This window comes from Trachurus trachurus (assembly GCF_905171665.1).
Source record: "Trachurus trachurus genome assembly, chromosome: 17".
Classification (NCBI taxonomy): Eukaryota; Metazoa; Chordata; class Actinopteri; order Carangiformes; family Carangidae; genus Trachurus; species Trachurus trachurus.
Window position 1 is genome coordinate 7694268 of NC_139900.1, and position 26822 is coordinate 7721089.

At 43.6% G+C, this 26822-nt stretch overlaps 1 protein-coding gene across 5 annotated transcripts in view; it reads left to right on the forward strand.

Moving 5' to 3' along the window:
• The window catches only part of pard3ab (par-3 family cell polarity regulator alpha, b), a 296671-nt gene that overhangs the window by 226504 nt on the left and 43345 nt on the right, over nucleotides 1-26822 (forward strand). For all 5 annotated transcript variants that reach the window (XM_083990939.1, XM_083990941.1, XM_083990940.1 and 2 more), the window contains one exon: nucleotides 320-604. In XM_083990939.1, coding sequence (XP_083847065.1) covers nucleotides 320-604 — 285 coding nt within the window. The remainder of the gene's footprint in view (nucleotides 1-319; nucleotides 605-26822) is intronic.

Genomic DNA, 26822 nt, shown 5'->3' on the forward strand with positions numbered 1-26822 from the left:
ACACATGGATGGAGCCTGGAGCTGCACAGAACTGTATTTATTTTGATATAATGTGAACATTTCAGCTAGAAAATCTGGATTTTAAACATTTTTTATAGACTTTATTTATTTGCACATATAAAATAGAACAAATGCATTTGCATATCTCTCTTGGTAGGGAGGAAGATAGGAAAACATGTGCAGGTGAGGTGGGAAACCCGAAAAGGCTTATAGAATGACCTCACCTTGACCTAACAATAATTTAAACAAAGTAAAGAAATAATGGTAGAGAAATAAAATTAAAAAAAATAAAAATGTCCTCCATCATCTTCCTCCCCAGGATCCAGGCCAAGACCAGGGAGCTGAGGGAGCGCCAGGCCCGGGAGCGGGACTACGCCGAGATTCTGGACATAAACCGAACGCTGGAGAGGTCGTCGGAGGAGGAGCACCCGTACGCCGGCATCAACCCCCTGAACAGCTCGGTGGACAGCGGCCACAGCCGGCCGCACAGCCCCCGGGACGAGTACCCCCACGTCCACCACCCGCACCACCAGCACCAGCACTCCGACTCCCTCTACACCCAAGTCAGCAAGGCCCGCACCGAGCGGCCTCCATCCGCAGACAGGTAGGGGCGGAGTCTGTTTCTAAAGATCACTTTCCTCATAGTGAAGAGCCGAAGCAGAAGCAGGAAGTAACGTCGCCACGGGAGTCAAAATTTTATTTTGTGATCCGACTGAATTGTGTCATGAGAAAAAACAGGTTTTAAACAGGTAGAGGTCATATTTTTTTCTCATGACACAATTCAGTCGGATCACGAAATAAAATTTTGACTCCTGTTCACTTACATGGAGACTTTTTCCAAACTGAGGTCCCATGGCGACGTTACTTCCTGCTTATAGGCTCTCTATTTCCTTGATGAGCTGCGGCTTCTGTCACGTTTTCTTTTCCCTTTCACACCCTCTGTCTTTCTTTTGGGGGGGAAAAAAAGAAAGAAAGAAAAAAAAAGGAGAATTAATTACCTGGTGACATTAATGAAATTCCACTGGAGCCACAATCCCATTCAAGATGCCGTTTCCGTTCAGACCAGGTGACGAGCTGCCGTTCACAGTTCAGCAACCTTTTGCCTCCTAATTCAAAAGCAACAACCCAGTGGTGGTATTTTCGTGGCGTGGGGGGGGAGAGGAGGGGTTTCTGTGTGTGTGTGTGTGTGTGGGCCTGAGCCCGCCGCTTCACATTCCCAACACTGGTAACTGTGCGGCAGCGTTGTTGTGGAGCGATGGCGGTCTGGCTATCACACCTGGAAGGAGAAAATAATCACAGCAACAGAAGGCAGGTGGTAAATGTCAGCTCGCCGACTGCTGGACACAATGCGCCGGTCTCAGGGGGAGGAGGGGGGGGTGAGGGGGGTGTGTGGGGATTGGAGGGGGGGCAGGGGGGGGGGGATTACACTGGGGAGGCAGTGAGTGAATGGAAACCTTTGAATACCTGTCTCTCTTTCTGCCCCGTTTGACCTTTCTACCTTTCTTTCTTTCAGTCGTTCCTTTCACTCTTGTTGATTCCACCTTGTTGCTGCCTTTCTCCATTTCGCCGCCTTTTCTGTCGACGGTGTGGTCCGACCGAGCCGGTGATCGACAGCCGTCAGTCACTTTGAATGAATCGCCTCGGCCCTGCGTCGAGATTCCTTCTGCATTCACTTTGTATTCGTTCACGTGGGCCAATGTGTTGTTATGAAACTTAAACACCAGAGCAGAGTCCAGTGCAGCGACAGGAGCCAGATCCTGTGTCGCAGCAGCTCTGTGTTGCTGAGTCGCTCCCAAATCCTCCTCCGATCGATCGGATGTCGAGTTTCGTGGCCCTCCGAGATGCGTTCAAGGGAACTGGAAGCCGATGGAGGGAAGCCTGCAGCGCGGTGCAGCCGGGTACATCCACGGCTGAGTGGATGGGTTTTGTCTCCGTCGCGGTTTTTCAGGCATCCCCAGATGGCCCCGGCAGCCTGTGTGCACTTCAAGAGCTCGTATCGATTCATAATTCATGCCGCTGCTGTTGTCACTATGATTTTCTTTTTCTTTTTTTTGTTGCACCCTTGATGCAGCTCTGCATTGAGGTATATGCAGAAGATAACGCAGCAGCATTACGTACAGGGAGTGTATAGAAGTTAAGCCAATGCTTTAATTAATATCAAATCTGCTCTTACAGGGAGCTTTATATATAATTAGGAGGAGGAATTCACTCATGATTGAAACTCGAATCATCATCTTATTAAAGTTTATAGCGTCTGCGCTCAATAACCACCCTGCCTCAGTCCAATATGTGATGGTTTTAGTTGTATACCAACATGTTTTGCCAGAACGCTGCCTCCCCTAACACATTTAAAGTGTTTACTAGTCCTAGATTTGGAAATATTTAGAAATATTTTTGTGCTATCAACTGGTTTCTACGGGTTGGAGAAGAACAAGCAACGCTGAGATCATCATCCTCAGCAGTGGGAACAACGATGAGTCTCTGGACTGTTTGTTTATATTAACAGGTGAAACGATGAATTAGTTTTGTCTGGAAAATAATTAATAAGTTATTGGACAATTAAGTATCCAGCATTCGAGGGATAACCGCGGCCGTTTAACTTCAGCGGTGCATTTCATTGCACTCTAACTGTTCCACTGCTCCTCAGAGACGCGTCTCATTATTGCATTTCATTTCACTTCCACCGCAGAGAGAAATGAGGCAGAGGCAATAATCGCTCTCCTCAATTAATATCAGCAACAGGTCTCAATAATTCTTTTGTTTTGGCCTTCGGTCGGGGGCTGCGGCCTTTTTTTTTTTAGAGCGCAAATATTATTCTGCTTGAATAATGTCCTGCCTGTGGTTGGACACAGCAGCTGCTCGGTGTTATTTTCACACTGTGTACAGTATCTCTGCTCCTCATGGGGGGGGACACGCTGCCCCAGAGGTGAAACTCCTGCTCTGTTCAGAAGGCTTTGATTACAGCGGCCGAGGTGCCGGGGACAAGGAGTAAGAAAAATATACCTCCTGAGAAAAGCAGGAAGTGTGTTTCCTGTGTCCTTTCTGCCCCCCTCTCACACACACATAGACACACACATACCTCCCAACACCCTCCTTCTACTGCACAGGAAGTGAATTAGACCCTGCCATGCCAGGCACAGGAGGAGTGAGGGAGTATTTGTTATTATGGGACTCGAATGGCAGCTCAAATTGATATCAGAGCTTTAAGAGCCGTGGAGATTTAATCAAAGAATAACAACGTCCATCGAAACTTTCCTCCTACGCTAACACCGAACATCTTTAGATTCCGTTTGCTTCGTGCCTCGCGTTCGAGTTTAACCGCTTCAATCTGCGGCGTTTATTGTATTTTATGCCCATTTCGTGACCCAAATCGAGCATGATATGGCTTTTTAAGAAGGCCACGCTTTCACATTAGCGCTTTGTATGGTCTTGTTGTTTCGCGCTACCGCCATGTTGTGATTGTCACAAGATTATGACTCACGCTGCAATGGAGGGGGTCACACAGCTGCAGCTGGGAGATTTGTGAGCTTTAGAATATTACATAATCATAATAACAATAATAACAGCAGTCTTTATTTATATGACACCTATCGTCGCGAGGTTACGCAGCGCTTCAAACTGCAAACACAAGCACAATTTAGAACAATGATGAATGGAAAGTGCACAGCGAAGCACGCACAACGCAAAAAAACTAAAGCAATGCACATGGGGGGGGAAAAATGCTTTAAAATAACAGAGCATGAGATCATGAGAACATGAAGAAAGTGAAGTGTGTTTTCAGATAACGAAGCAGCTCTGGTTACAAACTTGTATTAGACAGTAAATGCTATGAAGTTCATCAGCAGTTTGAGACGCTGAGATTGAAAACTGCAGTGATAATCAGAAGCCAGTGAGTCATAGCAGAGATAACATATACATATATATAGAATAATATGATACAGATGTTGTGAATTTCACTCAGGATATTGATTTTGGACTAATAATTGATCCTTGAATTAACATTTTTTACATCTAGAAATGGAGGGATGTTCATATTTTGTTGACTTAAAGGTTATAGCTACAACTTTTTCATCAAAATGATGAATTTTTCTAAAATAATACATCCACAGAACGTCTAGAGGGGTGCAGAATAATGTTTTTTTTTAATAGTAGGCTATAAATTGTTTTGTAAATTTAGACGAGTCCAAACGTTACGTTGGCAATGTCGACATGAAATGATCTCTGCGCCAACAGCATTAGTACGTTGATGTCACGTGAGGCGTTACCTGGCAACCTGTACAATTAAACTTGTAGCTAACACTTTTAATTAAAAGTTTTAATTGCGTAACACTGCACTGTTTTATTATTAATGTTGTAAGAATATTTGATTAAAACATGAATATAATGTATCACGGTGGTCTTAGATGATGCAACCATGACATTCACCAAGTGTTTACTACATCCAACAGATGAACTGTAACTCTGTTGTTGGAAGAATTCAGGAGCTTCAGTGTGACACAACTAATAATCATCAATATATCAGTGTCATGGCCAAGAGGACATTCCTTTCCTCCCTCCATCCAACGTCCTGAACAACAAGACCAACCAGTTTCCTCAGCGTCCTGATGAACATAACAGAGTCACGCCACCCCTGTGGTCTCTCGCTTCCTCCTGGGGCAAATGTGAAACGTACAATTGCACTTTTCTTAGCGCCGCGGCACGTTAGCGGTCTTCAGGGGGGGAGACGACGCAGCTGCATAAATATCCAGTGGAGTCGATGTTTAATTGCCTGCTCTCTCCTTCAGACATCACACTGTCAGAAAATTCAATTTAACTGCAGAGGTTTAAAAACAAAACAACAACTTAAAGAGGCTGGAAACTCTCTCTGGGAACCGTCATCTTTAAGGAGCCGTGAAGCTGCTCCTTCGCTTCCTGAAACAACATCCAGCTCTTTCTTCTCGCGTCCCAGCTCACCCAACATCTACTCTCAGGATGAGAAGACGCTTCGACGACGTGTCTTGTTTTCTTCTTATTCACGACTGCTTGTTTGAACAGGACAATAAACTGGAAGTTGTGTTGTGTTGTGTTGTGTTGTGTGGGTGGTACGGTGGATCAGGTTGCAAACAGTCGCTTTTTTTTTTTTTTTTTAAGTGTTTCTGTTTTGGCTTCCAACCAAATAGTGTAACCTTGCTGCCGGGACATCGCTGGTCTTGCTTTCCTTCTTTCTTTCTTTCTTTCTTTCTTCATGCCAAGCAAAATATTGTCCAAAGCTTTGTCTTTTTTTTTTGTCGTTACAGCTAAAATAATATTTCTCACTGAAGTCCCAGTGAATGGTTGAATCATCTGGTAACATTTGTCACCGTGTCATTATTATTTTTCCTCAGTTCCCTTTAAAACAGGGACTGAAATGTAAAAACCACAGCAGATAACAAGCGGAGAACGGGTTGCCAGTTCCAGTCGTCATCATCCATCTTTCTCAAGTGCTAATAAGCTGCGTTGTTCACTTACTGTAAAACATGCGTTTTCAAATAACCTGTTTTAGCTCCTCAACTCTGCTGCGTCACACTCCATCCCATCCCTCCTCCTCCCAGCTACAAGAAGGCAGCAGTGAATGCTGGGAAGGCTCTGAGGGATTTGGGTGTGATTTGATTCTCTGCGTTTCCCAAGGAGGCAGCGAGAGAGAGAGAGAGAAAGAAAGAGAGCGCTTCTTATTGAATCGGCTCCATTACATTTCATCTCCACCGGGGGAATACGAGGCCGCAGAGGGAGCGAGCGCGGTCGTGTTGTATCACAAACACACAGGAAACGGCAACAACGCAGACAAACAAACAGACAGACAGAAAGCAGCCGCCTCACAGGCCGATTAAGGCACCGTGTGTGTGTGTGTGTGTTAGTGTCAGTTTGCATTTACACTTGACTTCATGCACGTATTGTTTAGTGGTGTGTATATCTGCACCGGTGCTTGTGTCGTGTGCGTGTGTGTGTGTATTTGCTGAGTGAGAGTGACAGGTCAGAGGTGTGGGTTTCTTGCAGATAAAGAGTGATGGCAGGTATATGCAGCTGCACACCAGCCTCCTCCTGTAAGTCTCTGTGAGGGCTGGATTAACCTGGATGGCGACCCCCGGGGCAGAAAGGAGCCATGCTTCCCTGTACACTATGTATACATACATACATACACACTCACACGGCAGCTATGATATATTCTGCCTACAGCCACAGAAACGGCCCAGTGCTCCTCTCCTGAAACAGCATCTGCACTGCAGGCTCTGTGTGCGTGTCAGTTAGTTTATGGTAATCTGATTAAAACATGCATTTATGTAGGAATATGCACTTTACTGTATATAAATGAGACAATTATTAAAATTAAAGGTGCCGCATGTGAGTCGCTCTCAGCTCCATGCAGCTTTTTAGCTTCTTTTAGTTTAGTGTTTCAAATGTTAACTCGACTAAAGCAAAAGACAGATGCAAATGGTACACAATAAAGTCTTTTCTTATCCACATTGTTTCCATCTTGCTGTTTTGAAGCAAACTAGTTGTGATAAACTGGCTACACCCAGGCTGCAGGCAGGTGAAGGCAGGAGCTGTGGAAGATTTAGTAGGTGATGAGCCGGAAGTTTCTCACGGGAGTTTGAAGAGAATGAAACAGAGATAAAAGAAGAGTTAAAGGATCAGTGTGGAGGATTTAAGGCGACTAATGTTGAAGTGGAGACTCCTCCACTCTCATGCAGGTGAATTAACCCACAGTGGCCTTCACTGTAGGTGGTGTAGCTCGGTGTTTCTGGACCACGATGCTACAGCAGGGATTAAAAACAAACAGTAATCAAACAGCATTAAAAAAAACATAAATTTGATGTAAAAAAGTGAAAACCTTACGAAACAAAAGTACTAAATTTAACCTGAACCGGGTCACCAATAAAGGAAAATTAAGTCCTATGGCTCCAGTTTCAAAGATACAGCAGTTAGGTAATAATTATATAAATATATAATAATAACAATTAGTCTCAAAGTGAAGATACATTTACAAACTTCCATGTGGTACCATTTTCATTACTCTGTACCAGAGATGTTCACAAGTCTTTTTTTGCAAGTCCAAGTCAAGTCTCAAGTCTTTGGTCACGAGTCCAAGTCAAGTCTCAAGTCTTTGAGGGGTGAGACTTCATCAAGTCTCAAGTCTTTGGTCACGAGTCCAAGTCAAGTCTCAAGTCTCTAAAAAATAAAAGTCTCCTGTCTCTTCTGGTTGTAATGACCCTTTATCATCTGCTGCTATCCAGTCTACTAAAGATACTGCACAGCTATATCTAAGAGATTCAAAGCATTTACTGTAGGTTATTATCACTCCTTTATCTATACAGTATTGATTAGTTGTTTATTATATGATCACTTTAAACAGGATATTGCAATGCAATATGAAGAAAACACACAATGAAAGCTTTCCTTTAAAGGAAACTGTTTTCTGAGTCAAGAAAGAATCAAGGCTGCTCTGCCCCTCTGCACTGGCCTTTTCTCTTTTTTTTTTTTGCTTTGTTGAATTCAGAAAACCCAGATGAACAACATGGAAAATGATTTAGGCTGTTAATTATAGGTCATTAGATCTGGGTGGTATAGCTCACATCTTTATGTGCAGCAAAACCTTTCTGGATCCGCATCGTTGTTATTATTTTTTTAATTAGCTCCGTCAACTCATGGGGGCGTGTCGACACGTACAGACTTCCATACGAGCCTTCAGTCATATTTCGCAGCAAAAACATAAATAAACAGGACGATTTAGCCTACAATAGCCTGATATGTGCCCGTTATTCAGCAGCTAGTCCCCGTGAAGGAAAGTTTCACAACAAACGGGCGTTGTGCATGTAGGCTACGGACGGTGCCGCTATTAAATTTTTTTTAAAAAGCCAGTTCACAGTCGCCTGTCACTCACCCACAGCTGACTGCGCTGTCAGAGGAGCTCTGCTGCTCCTCTCTCTTTAGACACTGGTGTTGGGCTGCACTCTGTAGGAGTTCAATATGAAGATCTAACCTCCATCTGAATAACGTTACCGGCCATGTGGCGCTGCTCCGCTAGTGGTGTTAACGGCAAAAAAAAAAAAAAAAAAAAAGAAAGAAAGAAAAAAAATAGATTGTCGGTCGTCCTGTCAGGAGGGAGGCATGAGCCAAAAAAAAAATAAAGATTGTTCACGAGTCTCAAAACACGAGTCCGAGTCGAGTCTGAAGTCTTTTGGGCACGAGTCCAAGTCAAGTCTGAAGTCTCTGTGGGTGCGACTTAAGTGCGACTCGAGTTCGAGTCGCAAACTCGAGTCCCCATCTCTGCTCTGTACTTCTGAAGTTATGAGGCAAATAAACCCCTCTGTGTATAGATTATAAACCTTTAACTTGAAATATCTTGAAAACTTTAGCCAACCAGCACCTTTATCATCTGTTTACTAATTCATCCGGTCGAAATATGTACGAATCGGCACATTTTATCTCGGAGTGTTCTAAGTGTTGGGTAATTTTTACACTAATGAAAAGATAACCATAAATATTTGTAATTTTCCGTCATGAGATCCCTTTAAATCTGACTCACTGGTCCTTTAATTTTGAACTAAGACTAATTGAGTACCTGTTTGCCAACACATTCATTATAAGATGTTACATAGCTGTGCAGTCTGAAGCTTTTCCCACACTGTCCGTGCAGCCTGCAGCATTTATCACACCACTTTCTTCTGTGCTTCAGTTGGACGTATCACCAGGCAACTTGAAGCTGATAATTAATTACCACAAACGTTGCCTAAACTGTGTGTGTGTGTGTATGTGTTTGTGTGTGCGCGCTGTTCCCCGAGCCAGGGCGTGAATAGCAAGTCGCTACATCGCTCTTTACTTAACCATTAATTCAATCGCTGCTCCTCTTTGACTCAGTGTTGAGCAAACATCCAGATTAATCCAACATTCCTGTCTATTCAGGGGCCTCGGAGCCTCCTCTGACAGGGGCCCCAGTTTGGCAGCAGACACGTAAAAAAAAAAAACACACACAAAGACCAAACGGGAAACGCCAAACGGAGGAGGATCCAACAAACACACACACTCACACTGTTTCAAGTACAGACGGAGAGACGAGTTTAAATATCATTTTCTTGGATTTGCAAAACTGAACCCGAAACAGTAGGTGCCAGTGTTTTTACACTGTGTGATGGGATCAACGGGGGGAAAAAAAGCCTTTCTCTATCATTATCCCCCATAATCCACTTACTAACAGACATCATCCGTGTTGTTTTTCACTCTCGTTCCCATGTTTATCTAATCCCACACATCTGACCTTAAAGCGTTTCTCAATCTGTTTATCTCCTCTGTTTTCACATTAGCAGGCGTCTGCCCCCGTTTGATGATTTAACACATTATCGCGTCGTGTTTATTCTTCTGCGCCGGTTAATTTCCTCACAGAACTGTGCAGACCAGCTCTGATTAAGATGCTTGTCGAATCCACAGAATCAGATCTCTTTTTTTTTTTTTTTCTTCTTTTTTTTCTCTCTGTATTTGAACAGATTCAAGCTTCAGACTTTGTGTTTTCATTTTCTGCGGGACTTCTAAAGTCTGACACATTCAATCGGAAAGCCAAGTACATGAAGTGAACTATTCAGCTGGAAGACTGTGTGGAAAAGTGGTCTTCTTGTTCGACGTTTTTTTTTTTTTTTTTTTTTTTTTTTTTTTTTTCTCCTGCCAGACTAACCTGGAGTTGGAGCAACTCACAGCTGTGACTTCTCCTCTTTCTTCCCCAACCGTTAAAGACCTGAGAAAAATCCAGCTCGGCAGCGTCTCAGCTGTTCTCTCTCTGTCTGTCTGTCTTGTAATGTGTGAATCAGAGCCACAGGCAGGACGTTGGCTATCGCTGCAGAACAGGTCGTCTCTCTCTCTTTCAGGCCTCCGTCGTATACCCGCCGACAGATTTTTGATCGGATGCCACCACGTTTTTTTTTGGTTTTTTTTCCCCTCCGGTGGAAGACGTCGACGCAACACCTGAGAAAAAAAACCTCAACACACTGCGTCCGTCTGCATCCCACCTGTTGACAACCCTGTTTAGTTTAGCTTCCACCAAATGTGTGTGTGTGCACATGGAGACTTCACACACACACACACACACACACACAAACAGCAGACCACAAATGTCAGCGCCACTTTGCCTGCAGAGACCCAGAAAGGAACCAGTGCTCCAGCTCTGCAGCGATATCTGTGGTCATTAAACACAACTTTATTGAAGAAATAGTTGCTATGAGGTAAAATAATAAAGATCTGAAGACTTGATATTGATTCAAGGCTCAGGGCCGCAAGAGTGTAGTGAATAATGCAGCTCCGCCTTTGTTAATATTTTGCTTTTGTGGTGCATAATCCTTAAAAAGATTTGAAATTCATGAAAAGACCACAGCAGACGCCCTGTAGGAAAGCCAACCTTGTCGGTGAATTAAACACGTCTTAGTTTTGTGAGTTGACAAACTGATCCCTGGTCCATGTGTGCGATCCGCAGCGCTTTGCAGATGTTCATCATCATCATCATCCGGCGGCTTCGACGTCGGTTCAGCTGCTCTCTGGTGACGTTATATAACTGAGGAATGGGCCCGATACGTTGGTGAGTTACGGTTTGAGGAAACAAGGTCAGGTGTTGTCAGACTTTGGCATTTACACGTAGAAGGTCACAGAGCAACTCCAGTAACGTCACATCTGGTTTGGTTCTGCAGCGCGTACAGTACACTGTCTCTGTCTCCCATCCTGAGATCTGGTTCGCTCCTTTTTAAAATAAAAGCCATGACTCAAGTAAGGCAAAGTAAGGAACCTGAAGGCACCGTCTGGGAAGTTATTCCCAATCCGACCTTTTGATGTAAGAAAGCCAAGTAAATGTTTGGGGAAGAGGGGCCCCTCATGGCCCCCGGTGGCCCCTCATATCAAATCACATTTTGCGTTGACAACTATTAAACCTCCCATTACGATACTATACGACTGCGCTAAAACCTGGGAGATGGACCCCTCAGTGATTTGTGTTGTAGTTGGCGTCTAGCATATGACATGTTTAGGGAACATCCGTAAATTGTAGCAGTGAACTCTGCACATTGGAAGATGTAGAGGTTTTTTAGAGGAAATTTTTTTTTTTTTTTTACGAAATCTAAAAAATCATGTATATTCTGCTGTTTTGCACACAACGATCTCTCCTGTTTGTCTTTTATTGTTTCACAAATGTCTGTCTCTGTCTGTATTTTAGGCTGTATTTAAATTGTCCTTTGGGGACAATAAAGATTTACAGACAAACAAACGTAAAGATAGTGGACATGTGAGGCATTTAGAGTCGTTTAGTGGTCTTTGCCCGGGGGTCCTCCAGAGTTTAGGGTCCCTTATTGATGGTAAAAAAAAATGTATTTTAGTTGTGTAAATGTTTTTATTCTCTGTGTTTTTAGCTGCTGAGATGTCAGCACTTCAAACAACCGCTGTAATTTAATGCGCAGTATCCACGGCTGCGTTCCACTTAGCTGATTGGGCGGCAGAAAACACAAAGCTCTCCTCTTGGATTCTCTCTCTGCTGCCGTTTCACCAGACACACAATCATTTCAAATCAGACTGACGCCGTCCTTTCATCAGCGTGTCGTGTATATAAATATATATATATATATATATATATATATATATATATATATATATATATATATATATATATATATATATATATATATATACGGTATATACAAATGATTATGTATGAGCGCTGAGCGTGAGATAGGTTATATTAAAGGTGCGGTTTGTCAGCCACCATCTGCTCCTATATGGCGGAGTCAGTTGTGTTGTATATGAGGAGCGACAGGCCGGTCCTCTTCCACTCCTAATCCCTGGATCAAGGCCAAGAGCTACAGCGCAGAGATATATGTTCTGCCCCGGGGAATCCTTTATGGATGTGGGAGAGGACGGCTCAGTGGGTTTTTCGGGGTCATTTGGAAGTTCTCGGGTTGGAATGAGAGCAGGCGGGTGAAGACTTTATTTCCACATTGTTTTATGTCTGTTTTGGAAAACCACAATCATCACTCTGTTTTCTTCCACCGAGGGTTTAAGTTTACTGTCGCCCCAGGCTGCTACATCTTGTTTGCCTCCTTAGTCTTCAGAGAGGGGAGGGGCTAAAAAAACTAAAGCAAGACCTACTGTTAAGTTAACGTCACATGAAGCAGCAGGGACTCAAAACCAAACTCACTGTTTTGACTATTAGATTTTTTTTTTTCCTCCCCACCAAATCTCTAAGGGCTTGTTAATTTAGATCGTAAAGAAGGAGTCGTTTTAAATAGCTCTGCAAACAAGGTGGGCCTGGCGCTGTTGGAATCCATGCAGGGCCTATAAATCAAACCTATTATATACAGATCGCTCTGGGCAGATGTAGGTGGTGAGAAATATTAGTTTAACCGTTTTCTGGTTTAGAAAACTGTAAAGTATTTAACTATAGGCTTTTTTGGGGAGCTTGTATGTCGCTCAGCAGGTTCAAGAATAAAGAACCAAACCTGTTTCACGAATCGTTGGCATTTCTGACATATTTTAAATCTCCGAGTCGATACAGTATAAAGGTAGATGTTTGTGTTAAAGCTCCATACGGTATAAAGGTAGATGTTTGTGTTAAAGCTCCATACGGTATAAAGGTAGACGTTTGTGTTAAAGCTCCATACAGTATAAAGGTAGATGTTTGTGTTAAAGCTCCATACAGTATAAAGGTAGATGTTTGTATTAAAGCTCCATACAGTATAAAGGTAGATGTCCATGTGTAGTGTGATTATAAAGCAGCTCTAGGTTCTATATTAATACTGTGAAAGTATCAAAGCCTCAGTCCACAGAGAAATGCACACAGCCTGTATTCAGCCTTAAAACCAGCCGTCAGGACTTCCTGTCACTTTGTGATGTCACAACTAAGCCCCACCCCCTCACCACCTGGACCCACCATCCATCCAAGAACTTGCAGGATTTGGTTTCTCTGGGTGTTTTATTCTGAAATCTGCTGAAATAATCACAGACCTGTTGTTACTAGAGCTTGAGAAAGAAGGTATACATTGTTATCAAGGTGGTTTTCGGTACTTAAAACCACAAATATATCTTCTTATGGATTAAAACATAGCATGAAGATAAAAACCTTGAGGAAATTATTGAGATAAAGTTGACTCAAAGTCAAAGTCGGTTAAAAGAGTCAGAACAAACAAAGTATCAGTGTGGAAACTGGTTCACTTATTTTCAGCTCCTCTTTCATTCCTTTTTTTTCTATTTTAATCAAGGTCAGGAGTCTGTGAGCCGTGTTATTGGTATCGTCACATTGTTGGGATGGATTAGTTCTTCTATTTGTACAGCAAACAATGAATAAAGCTCAGGACCCCGAGCAAATCGGTGGGAGGAGACATCTAACACAGCAGCAGGCTTGTTGTCGTCAAACTGTGTCTGTGGAGACGTTTGAAAAGATATTTTATTATAGGAGGATCATTTCATTCTTGTCCCATAAATAAAATCTTCTCAATATTTGGAAATGAAAGTTTTTTTTAGCTGAGTGAACTTTGAGCAGCCCGTCCTGATTCAACTGCATTTATTTTAATGAATTTTCAGGAAATGTCATGAACACAGAATCCCCCCCCTTCCTCTGTAAGTGCATTACTGATGTCACATTAATGACGAGGATTTATGTCTCGTTTTCGTTTCGTAATGGGCCTTCGAGCTCGGAGACACCAAAACGTTTTAACAGCGGGCGACCTGCTGTGATCGAGTCCTAATCAGGAGCCGAATTAAGTGTTTGATCGGAGCTAAATGAACATGTACTTTAATCCAAGATTATCCTGTTGTCAAAATAATTATTGCGCTGATGTTCGGTATTTATGATGCTGCAATCAAACGGGGGGCATGTCCTCCTCCGTTTAACAGCTCTTCACATTGTTGCCCTCATCAGACGATCACATGCTCTTTTATGTGCCGCCTTTAAACTTTCCCGACTTCTCGTTTATTACTTGAACTCATCGAGCTCATACTGTTGTGTGTACGGCAGAGGTGCTACTTCATTACAGTGTAGATTTTAATGAATTCAATGGTGCGCAGAGTTCATAACGGGCTCCTACAATCCATTAAACTCCTACAATCCATTAAAGGGATAGTTCACTCAAAATTGAAATTTTTCAGAGTCCTCCGTGGCTTCTCCGAGTTACAGCGGGGCTCCGTGCAGCACTGCATGTCCATATGACGGTTGAGAACGGAGCTCACTTTTTCTTCGTCCAAAAAGACACACCAAAAAACATCCAAATACCTCCATAGTGCTCGTCTGTAATGTCCCTCTTGTATTGAAGCCCCGACATGAGAAATTGTTCGGAAAAAAATTAAATAAGTCTATATTTTAATGTTGTTTGTAGTGGAAGCTCCCAGTGTTGCTCTGCCGGAATCTCGCGCAATTTGCGGAGCCGTGAACTGGGCGTCAATGCAAATGGCGCGAGATTTGCACTGACACCGGCAGAGCAGTGAACTGAGACACTGGGAGCTTCCGCTACAAACAAGCTTAAAATATAGACTTATTAAATTTTTTTCTGAACAATTTCTCATGTCGGGGCTTCAATACAAGAGGGACATTACAGACGAGCAGCATGGAGGTATTTGGATGTTTTTTGGTGTGTCTTTTTGGACGAAGAAAAGTGAGCTCCGTTCTCAACCGTCATATGGACATGCAGTGCTGCACGGAGCCCCGCTGTAACTCAGAGAAGCCACGGAGGACTCTGAAACTTCTCCCAGCCCTTAGTCCACATGAGGGGGAGGAGATAATGAGTATGAGAAATTTCAATTTTGAGTTAAAAGCCTTTAAAGCCATAAAAAATATCAAGACTGGTTAGAAAATCTCCGTTTTAGGACATCTGCAGCTCGTCGGTGTCCTGAGTTTCCCTCTGATTCATGATCAACATGACTGCAGCCGTTTGTGAGATCAGCAGCTGTTTGATGCTTCACAAAGCCTCTCTTTTATCCCCCCCCCCAAAAAAAATACTCACTACTACTGGGGATTTTTTTTTTTTTTTTTTTTCTAATTTGGCGGCAACAACCAAAACAAAAAAAATCTAACATGTTCATGATTTTACAATAAACAACAAACAGGCCAGCCCCAACAGACTCTCCACAGCCTTAATGTCTAAATTACCAATGAGGAGATTTTCTTCTCTTGATTTTTTGGGGGCTGTAACTTTATCTAAATCCGTTTCCATTTGTGAGTAATGTGGCTCACAAGCTCGCAGACACACAGGGGGAAACTCCCGTGGGGCATTTGGGCGAGGGGGGGGTATTAGACTGAACAACAGAAAACAAGGAGCGATTAGTGTGTGTGTGTGAGTGTGCTTCAAAATGATGGAGGCAGGATGGCATGTGGTGTTGGTGTGTTTGAGTTTAAAGTTTTTAGACCTACATTTCTCTGTGTGTGTGTGTGTGTGTGTGTGTGTGTGTGTGTGTGTGTGTGTGTGTGTGTGTGTGTGTGTGTGTGTCTGTGCGTGTGTGTGTGTGTATGAATCCTTGAGTGTGCCATCTCCACCCAGTATTGACCATGTCTGATATCTTGATGATGTCATTCTCTCCTATTTGGAGCCAGACTGACTGTCCGTCTGAAGACCCTCAGCGTGAGCACCGTCTCTACACCACACGGGAAATAAAAAATAATCCTCCACACAAACACTTAGCGTTTCCTCCAGAAAGCCAAAACAGTAATAAAACAGTGAAAACACCGTCACTGCCTGGTAGAAAGTTAAATCTCTGTAAAAAATACTCATATCGTAGCACATTAGCAGTCATGAAAACATTCAGGGAAACTGGTTTCTGGAAAAAGTAGAAGAGCCACAATAAATCCACCTGGTTCTCCTCAAACACAGTTCCACCTCACGACCAATCTGATGGAGGAAAAAATTCAACCAGGCAATTTGGAGAGGGGGAAAAATATTTCTACCAGCAGCCCAGGGATGTAATTACAAAGAAAAGGAGTATTGCTCACATAAAAAAAAAAAAAAGCCCAGCCATATCTCAGGGGCTGGCCGGTACAACCACAGCCTCGTGCTGCCTGGTTAGTGGTGTTGAAGTAGTAAATGATTTAACAACCTGATTTAGTATTTTCTTCTCTGTAATGCCCAAAAAGTTCTGCATCTGGAAAACAACTTGTACCATGGAAAAGCAAATATTCAAGAACAGTAAGAGTAAGAGTGAGAGAAATGTTAGGTTTTTCTAAGGTTTCGTGTTGTTTACACAAAGTCGCACTTAATGTTATATATTAATTAAAGCAGAAGTAAGCGACCCGGTCGTTTTCGCTAATGCTGCGTTCCAGGCAGGCTTTTGAAACCGTAAATTACAGCTTCAAGTCACAACTTACGACTTTGTAGCATCCCAGGCAACCCACTCGTGTTTTTCCGACCTGTTTTACCTGTGAAAGTCACTATAACGGCCACTCGTAACTTCTGACCCGTGAACTCGTACCAGATCGAACTGGTACAACTTCACAGGACGGAAAAACACGAGTCTACGAGTTTCCTTGAACGCACCATAACAGTCCTCGTCCCTACGTCGCCACATTCACGGCGTCCCTTGGCTGCACACACAGCCCTGCATGCCGTTCTCTCTCCTCATTGGATAAAAACTGTAGGATACGATAAATGTTTTCTCCTCGGCTCAGAGCAGAGCAGAGTGACTGACAGACCTGTGTTTCAGTCCAAACACTCTATGTAAGTGATTGCTGTCGGAAGATATAACTATTTAAGACTTATATTAACACAAATATATCACTTACTTCTGCTTTAACTGTGTAAGAATCAAAGCCGTAAGTCAACATCTTAATGCACACAGCCTTAAAACCAGCTGTCAGCACTTCCTGTGACTTTGTGATGCCACAGCAAAGCGGTCAACAAGCCCCGCCCACTTTCAGGTTTTGGTTCCTCTGAGAGTTTTTACCTGAAATCTGATAGAAATGAATTAGATCACTAAGGGAACAGTCACAGACCTCTGTTTCTAAAGCTCCAGAGATGAGCCTTAAACTGCACTGGGATGGTTTATGTTACATGACACTGCAAATATGTCTCATAATGAACTCTTAGAGTAAAATACATGATAACACGATACACGATATTGAACAATTTCAAATGTTAAAAATTTAAGGAAATAGTATAAAAGATAAAAGTTAAGTCTAAAATTGCCCTTTTTTGTCAAGTAATAAACAAGGTAGAAATCTCATGAGGCGTCATAGGACATCAATCAGAACCAGACCTGTTGTGTTGCCTGGTTTGTGTTTAGGAAACAGACAAAAAGGTTTCCTCTACTCTTCATACCCAGAACAAAAAAATGTAACTTGTCAACCCCCACACCTACATTTAAACATTAAAAAAAAAACTCAAGTCCTCTCAAGACACAAAGCAAAGAGCTGAGAGCGGCGGCGCAGCCATTAATGTCACCAACGTCTCCGTGGAATCCACTTAAGGTGTTTAATATTCATCAGATCAAAGAATTTGCCAACTTTTCCCTAATAGCTCGGGCAGCTGGGGACTAAACTCTCTAACTCTGACAGTGTGCTGCTGTGCATTAGTGGCGCCGGCCTCGCGTGACGTATGGTGCTTTATCTCCTGCTGGGAGTGGGATTCGGTCTGTCACAGTGGGAGGGGGAGGACTCGGAGGGGGTGGGGGGGTGGGGTGCACTTTTGGCCATTTGGGTTTAAGCACAAGAGCAGCGAGCGGGGTTAAGAGCTCGCTCTGACCCTAAAAGGCTGTTGACCCACATTTGGTGTCATGGATGGCACTCACTACATCACTCAGCTGTGTGGACTGGAATCCCCTGTGTGTGTGTTTGTGTGTGTTTGACTTGTACTGTATGTATTATGTATGCGGGGGGCCCGTCTTCGCTAAGTGCAACACACTTTGTATTGTAGGTCTGTAGCGTTTCAGAAAAGTTTTTAGAGAGCGAATAGCTGGAGATGAAGCCGCCAGTCTGTTATGTCCTCAGAGCCGCTTCCTGCAATGCATTGTGGTCCTGATAATGCTGCAGTGACAACAGTAGGTTCTGTGAGTCAACAGCAGAAGTTTGGATGTTTGCATATTGACTTTTAAAAGCTCCATTACTTCCTATTGTTGTATTTTAAAGGGATAGTTCAACATTTTGGCAAATTGTTCCATTGCCATAATCCCTATAGTCATAGCAGTAGGTTCATTACCTTTAATTGTCGGTGCAAGCTGTTTTTAGAACGGCGGAGCAGAGCCGTGAGCTGCTCAGAGCTACTCTACGGAGGCTAATGGGATTTCTTGGTTTCCCTCATCAAACTCATCAAATACACAATCCAACAACTCCACAACGCTCTGGTGGACAAGTTGTGACCTGCACATTCACCACGCTATGAGATAATAACAGAGACAGAGTTGTTTTATAGGGAAATGCAGAGACTGCTTGATGAAAAACTGTCCCTAAAGGCAACGTCCATCAGCGGTTTTGCATGAATTTACCTCTAAAACAACGTTTAAGCTTTCTTTTACCACTCGTTTTCCACTCACGTTTCTCCCACTTCAGTTCGAGCCGCTCAGATTTCAGTAAAACCTGTGGATGTTTTTTAAGATCTTGACCCGTCGTGTTTGTTGAATGTGCTGCAGTGTTTTCATTTCTCAAGTAAAAAATATCAAACGCTCTCAGGTTGCAGCTTCTTTGAAGTCGTAATTTACATATATCTTTCTGCTGTTGATTGAATTTTTTTTTTTAATTTAGAATATTTTGTTTCTCCCCTTCTTATTTAATTGCAGATATTATGTATTTAATGTGAAGGATGTTGGACCCAAACCTGTGGAGTTGTTGTTACAGTACTTGGTCATCTACATGAACATCTGGAAAACCGAACCGAACTGAATTAATCAAAAATAGATGGATAAATAAATAAAGAGATAATGTAGGTGTCTATCAATAAGAAAAATAACCATTAGTAGAAGGATTATTAAAGTGTGTTGTTTGTAATTAATCTAGTGTCCTTCCCCTACAGTCACATAAGCCCCGCCCCCTCTCTGTGCATCCATCCATCCATCCATTCATTCCTTCATCTTAAACTGGGCCATACTGAGGAGTAATTGACACAGAGGAACAGAGGAGGAGGATTATATATATAATCTAATAAGCGTTTTGATTTAAGGCTTTAAAACCACATCTCTGAATAATAGCATCACACACACATAAACATATGGACTGGGTGAGCGCAGGGGTCTGGTGCAGATAAAGGGAGGATGGATGGAGTGTGTTTGATGATGACAGCCGGGTCAAACTGGAGAGTAGGTCACTTGTCTCTCTTTGTGTCTATGAATGTGTGTGTGTGTGTGTGTGATGGTGAAAATGTGTGTGTTTGTGTGCAGATGAAGCGCGGCTCTACCTGGAATGTCCCACTTTCAGTTTTTTTTTTTCAGGTTTTTTCCCAGAGTGCCTGCTGGTTTTTATTAGCTCAGCCTGTTCCCTGTTACACCCCCCTCCCCTCCTCCTTCCCCTCTCTCTCTAAACCCCATGAACGCCTCTTGTCAATCATTGAGTCGGTCGCTGAACTTTCCGAAACACATTGAACCTGTCACGGCGTCCGCCCAGTCGGTGGCAGCAGCTCCTCAGCCGGGGGTCCAACTTTCAAGTAGCTCCGAGTGGATGGATTTCATATTTTCATTGTTTCATCTGTGCAGAGCGGCCACTTTTATTTATTTTCACAACCTAATGAGCTTAAAGGGATAGTTCAACATTTTGGCAAATTGGAGCAGTAGGTTCGTTACCTTTAATTGTCGGTGCAAGCTATTTTTAGAACGGCGGAGCAGAGCCGTGAGCTGCTCAGAGCTACGCTACGGAGGCTAATGGGATTTCTTGGTTTCTCTCATCAAACTCATCAAATACACAATCCAACAACTCCAAAACACTCTGGTGGACAAGTTGTGAGCTGCACATTCACCACGCTATGAGATAATAACACAACGTTACCACACAGAGTTGTTTTAGAGGGAAATACAGAGACTGCTTGATGAAAAACTGTCCCTGAAGGCAACGTGCATCAGTGGTTTTGCATGAATTTACCTCTAAAACAACTCTGTGTGGTAACGTTGTGTTATTATCTCATAGCGTGGTGAATGTGCAGGTCACAACTTGTCCACCAGAGCGTTGTGGAGTTGTTGGATTGTGTATTTGATGAGTCTGATGAGGGAAACCAAGAAATCCCATGAGCCTCCGTAGCATAGCTCTGAGCAGCTCACGGCTCTGCTCCGCCGTTCTAAAAATAGCTTGCACCGACAATTAAAGGTAACGAACCTACTGCTATGACTATAGCGATTATGGCAATGGGCCAATTTGCCAAAAATGTTGAACTATCCCTTTAATGACAGAAAAAAACACAAAAAAAGGCAAACACATGCAGATGTTCATGAACAGTGGGGGGGGGGGGGGGGGGGGGGGGGTTGAGTCGTTAGCGATGCAGCCGAGGAGCTCGCTGTGAGTTACAGCGCGTTGCAGCATCCTCTCTGAAATGTTCACGCTCCTCTTCCTCCTCTCCGTCTTCATCACGTATTCTGCCACTTACTCCCCAACAGCCTCTGACATTCACTATTCATGTATTTATGCACCGCATGTTCCTGTTCCTGTTCCTCGTCCGTCTGGTTTCACTGTTCCTTTTTTTTCTTCACAATATTACCACTGCAGCAGCAACAGGGAGAGAGGGAGAGGAGGAAGAGAAGATGCTCAAACTTCAGCATCGAGGAGGAGGTGGAGAGCAGAGTTTTTTTCAAAGTGTGAGGCAGCCGGAGAACTTGAGGGGAGGTGAGGAGGAGAAAATAACTGTAAACATCTGGATCCAGAAGTCTGAACGCCTGGAACGGATCGATGTTTAGTAACAGGAGTCAGAGAGGAGCTGCGGTCTCTATAAGTGTCTCCCCACAACAACAACTACTTCCTCCTCCAGAATAAACAGCAGAGACCCACAGGTACAGCTTAGTTCCCCTCTCTTATTGGCATGGAAGTTTCAAAACAGCATAAATCATCAACATAGATTATTATTCTATTCTCACCGACATTCCATAACCCTTCTTTGCTCTCCATGCTGTTTATATTTCTATAGTTTATTATTATTTTTTGCTTTTAAATCTGTTTCGTTCTAAATATTGATATTTGGGTAATGCTGTTTTTATCTATATTGCTAGCACTTGAGTCTATGTATGTTGTGCAGCACTTTGGGCAACTAAGGTTGGAAAGGTTAAATGTGCTATATAAATAAATGTTGAGTTGAGAATAAGAAGTTAACAAATTATTCATTGATAAACGTTACAATAAAAGCATTTTAAAAAAAGCCCCAAAATATAACTTGTGAAAATGTTTTCCCAGTGTTCAGATAAGTGGAGCTTTAAAATACAGAATCAAAGGGGCGGGGCTTCTTTGTGGTGCACAAAACTGAGCTAAACAATAATTCAAGTGAGTGAAAATGACAAATACTTGAAACTATCAGACTGTTTTTCCCTCTGAAAGTTGATCTCTGAAGTGCTCTCTCACAGTTTCTCTCTGTTACATAATGAGCAACACCCTCATAGATTATATAAAGATGATATAAATGAATGGAAATAATAAGACAGTAAGTGTAGCATTCAGGGTCCCTTCAGGTGCCACCGTACGAAACGCTTCACTTTCCAGCTCTTGTGATTATTAGATCAGAGTGCAGGACGGACGAGGAGGGGAAATGAGAAAACGCACAGACGAGGCCTCACAGGAAACTTCTCATCGCTCTGTCGGGAGAACAGAGTCTGATTTAAAATAAAGACGTTCAGAACCGTCGTCCCTGTGCAGAGAGAGATCAGAGAGCCTGGCTGGGATCTGATGAGCTGTGATTGTTCTCGTGTCCGTCTGTATTTCTTTGTCCTATTCTACTTCTTAGAGCAGAAGTAAGCGATCCGGTGGTTTTGTCTAACTTCCTGTCAGCAGATGGAGTTAGCAGTCCCCGCCCTCGTCCCTACGTCACCACATTCACGCGCATCCCTTGGCTGCACACACAGAGAGGACCGCCCCTTTATGCCGTTCTCTCTCCTCATTGGATAAAGGTTGTAGGATACAAGGAAAGTTTTCTTCTCGGCTTACAGCAGAGCAGAGTGACTGACAGACCAAACACTCTATAGAAGTGATTGCTGTCGGAAGATACAACTATTTAAGACTCATATTAACACAAACATTCACCTTACTTCTGCTCTAAACCCTCTTCTTCTTCCTTATTCTTCTCCTGTTGCAGCTCATTACCAGAAAACACACTCATCTCTTCGATCTCCTCTACATTTTTCCCTACATCCTCATCCCTCACGTCCTCCCGTTCGAACCCAGACGACGACGACGACGTGTTTGAAATCACATCAGTGGCCTCGTCTTTAAATAGCCTGTGACATTTTATTGATGGGTTGAAGTGCGCGCTCTCTCCCGGCGGGGCGGCGGCGGCGGCTGTGGCGGCTCGGGGCCTATTAAAGCAATTGGATCTTCCTTTGCGTTTGCGTCTTTGAAGTGTTGTGAGAATCGCCGCTGCAGTTAATCATTAGTGATGGCAAAGCTCTGCTTTTATGGCATCTGCGCGGGGTGTGTGTTGTTGTGTGTGTGTGACACACACCGTGAGGGTTTGATGCAGCAGGCGAGCTGTGTGGTATTTTGTTGTGTTGTTTTGTTTTGTGTTGCATGTGCCCTTTTCTACTCCCCCGGGGTATTAAACATAGCTCTGGTGATTAGGAATCCTCTTTTGTGCGGTGCAGGTTTGCAGCCATTAGCGCTCGGTGTCGTGCCGCTGCCTCTCATAACGTTGCTCTGGATGTGAACTGTTTTGTTTTCTCGTGGCCTGTGGTTCATTTTCCGATGCTTGGATACGACGCAGCGCCTCCGGGCTTCTCTCTCTCTCTCATGTGATGCAGCTACAGCAGCAGCAGCATGTAGCAGCAGCAGCAGCAGCAGCTCGGCCTGCACTGGGAACCAGCGGCCATGTGAACTGGTGGATTGTTGCTGTTCGGCCTCAGGGGGACGGCAGCTTTTCTGCTTTGATGATGAACAATCTCAAACTGAATCGTCTTCATCATTTTTCATGTCCGTGACTGTGACACAGGCTTTGTGTGTTACTGTGTGTCAGTGTGTGTGTGCAGATATTGTACAGTACAGTAAGACAGGATGAAGTGGTGTTTGATGGATGGCTTCAAATCTTTTGTTGTCAGTTTAAGATGCTTATGATTTGAGCCAAACGCACGGGAAAAAGATGTTAATCTGCAAAACATGAGTGGATCTGTTCATCTGTGGTTTTCTACAGATAAAGATCATTTATGATAATTCACCAGAGAGGAGGAAGATTGTTCTGCAGCGTTTACAACAACATCATCATCATCTCTGGTTTGGTTCGTATTGACCCAAATATGAGACGAGGTGAGAGTGAGGTCGTGATAAAGTCATGATGGAGGAAGTTTCCGCCGGTAAGACGAGATGTTTCGGAGCGTGTTGCGCGTGTGAAAAGCAGAAAAAGATGCAGGTTTAGTGCATCGAGATCAAAAGTGAGAGGGTTGGTCAGCTCCGTTGTGTGTCTGTCGTGTCTTTGCGTAGAAGACGGACCGTTGTTGTTCTTGTTTTACGCCTCTTTAAGAAAGTACAGTACACGGTCATCACAAGCGTTTCTGTGACGTTAACCTTGCACTGTGCTGCTGTGTGTTGTGTTGTGTTGTGTTCAGAGGCATCACGTGAAACTCAGTGATCATTCCATTTGAACAGGATGTGAATCATTAACCAACTGAACTCTGTGTTGTTCATTAATAACGGTCACCGAGTCTAAAGATGTGTGTGTTGCTGCAGCTTCATCGGTAAATGTCGCTCTCCATGTGTGAAATGTGTGATTCCAGGAAATGAAGATGGGGCCTCCCAGGCTCCTCTTCCTCCTCCTCCTCCTCCTCCTCCTCCTCCTCCTCCTCCTCCTCCTACTCCTTCTCCTCCTCCTCTGCAGCGAGGCCTCAGGTTTCCCACATGGAGTCCCTATAAAGCTGTCAGCAGAGCTCAGCCACAAGAGCTGCAGCCTGCATCACAACCAGAGGTTTTTATTTTGTGCAGAGAGGAAGAGGAGGAGGAAGAGGAGGAGGAAGAGGAGGAGGAGGAGGAGAGGGGAGCAGGGAGCGTTTGGGGTGGTCAGGAGAGGAAGTGAGGGAACGCTGGGAGGAGGAGGAGTGGAAAAAGAAGGGGGGAAATCATGGCATTGAAAGAAAACACGCTCCTTTAGAACTCATATCATTCCCTTAAATATTCCACTGAGGGATTTAAATAAGTATAAATAATATAGAATTAGATTTTTCTTTAGGTTTCTGCACGTTTGTGACTCTTCAATATGAACATTTTACTTTAGAGCCACATCGGCTCCTAAATTCCTTGAAGTTTTCCAGAGTTCAGGAACTCACTTGATCACCACATGAGCATGTTTTGTATTTATTTATTTCGTTTTTTTTATTACCCAGTTTTCTCGGCGGACACAGAGGCCTTTATTTTAATTTGGCGGGATGGTGTGCAGAGTAAGACGACTTTGGCTGCCAATGAGATAAATCATACGCTTTTATTTTTTTTATTTTTTCTCCGTCTCCTCGTGCTCTGAATTGAATCGGGCCCCTGTTGTTTGCGCCCCCCCCCCCCCCCCCCCCCCTCCCTCCCTCCCTGCCTCCCCACTTTAATAAGTGTAACTGCGTTTGGGATTAAGAGACCCCCTGTTTCAATGACTTCAATGTAATTATCCCCCACTCCCCCCCCCTTCCACACACACACACACAGCTCCAAAAGTTGTTTTCTTTATTTAATTAAATGCAGTGATTTAACTGTGGTAGAGAAATAAAATACAGGAAAAAAAAACCTCATTAAACTAATTAGGATTTCCACAGAAGACTCTCGGAGCTCTTTTTAGACTCTGTTCGGAGGATTGTGTGTATCTGCGTGTTTGGATCTTTTCATTTCAACGCTCTGCATTTCAATAGTGATATCTACGATCTATCGCCCCCTCCGTTTTTCTTTCTTTTTTTTTGTGTGGCATCGTTGAAATGACTTAGCTGCGCCGTGAATGAGGCCAACAGCTGCTGGGCGGAGATTTGCCGGCGCAATAACTGTCGGAACAAAACCTTAATCGCTCCTTTTGGCCTCTCATTTGCTTATGCAAATCTGCCATTGTGAGGAGGTGTATTAATAGTTCAGTGCAGGGACACGAGGAGGCATGTCTCCACTGTCTCCGCTGTGTTTCCAGCGTGTTGTTTGTGTCGCAGGCGTGGAGAGAGCGTGTTTTTATTCTGCTGCTGTTTCTAGAAAGGAGTGGAGGTTACAGGTTGTTGAGCTCTTGAACGTGACCTGGGAAGTTGAATCGCTCGATTTGCTAAAAAGCTAAAAAGAAGGATTAAGTTTATTCTCAGGGAATTCATTCACACACGTCTCCTCTCTTGTACGTTGGATTGTTCCCGCCAAAAAAAAAAACATTAGCAGCTGCAGGGTCGTAGTTCTGGTGCAGGTTTCAGTCGCAGTTGAGTTTTTATTATTAAAGTTGAATCCAGGATTGACATTCAGCACATTTTTTGGGGGGGTCGTTACCCACGCGTTTAGCTGTGTTGCTCATTCCACGGATGCACGATCCTTACAAGTTTACCTCGTTGTAAAGGAGACTAATCAGGCTTTCCAACGATATGAAATACAACACCAGTTGGTATTATTAAAGGGGAGAAATGATCGACTGAAGTAAGGAGTTTAGTTTTAGATACATTATCAAAATTCAGCTTTTAAAATTCAACTCTCAACCTGTAGCTGCAGCTGGAGAGGACCGAGTTGATTGTTCCTCAACTAATAATTCATTTATTGATCTAAGTTGTCAGAACCTTTATCAGACTGTTGAAGCGGTGGCGTTCTTTAAACAAAGGCTCGTGATTCCCAGTTTTATAAATCGACCTTGAAGCCAGACCGACCCGTCCGTCACGACCTGAGTGGTTGAATCGCTCCACAACCAAACTTGGATCATCTGAATGAAAGAAATAACCCTTTTCCTCTGTGTTCTCATATAAACATGATGAGTCCACCTCCAGTTTTTCCTCCTGTCAGACTTCCCTGTGCGTCTGATGACAGCAGCAGCAGCAGCAGCAGCAGCGGCAGCGGCCGTCGTCGTCTCTTTGGTGCTTAATCAGCCTCTTAAATCACCTCCACCGGCTCACACACGGAGCAAAACACTCCAGATTAAAGGATCTCAATTAGTCCCCATTACCTGATGCTTTCAAGACGTCGGGCCTCCACCTCCTCGTCTCCGATTCCAGGGCCTGGTCCACCTCAGGAGGTCTGAGGAGAACCAGACGGCCCCGGGGGTGGGGGGGGGCAGCTCGGAGCGGCTGGAGGAGGAAGAGGAGGATGTGAGGGGTAGAAGAGATGGAGAGCTCATGCTTTTATTTTTTTTTTCCTTATTATGATTTTATTCCAAACAGTCTCCAGAGACATTAAGGGAGGAAGAGAGTGATAGTTTAGCGGAGGAGAAGGAAGCAGCTATGAGGTGTTGACAGCTCTCTCTCTCTCTCTCTCTCTCTCTCTCTCTCTCTCTCTCTCTCTCTCTCTCTCTCTCTCTTTACTTGGCCCTGTAGGAAGGAAAGTTTTCCAGAAGGAGCCATGTTGGGTTTTTTTTCATCTTAATGTATTCTCCTTCCTCCGCTGTCTTAGTTTCCCCCCTTTCTTTTAAATCATCAGTGTTTCACAATTTAACAAGGAGCTGCAGATTAGGGAAGACATATTCACCATTAACTAGGTGCTTATTAATATGCATATAAGTAGCTTACTAGCTCCTTATTAGTAATTATTAAGCACGTATTAACACCTTATTCTACATAGC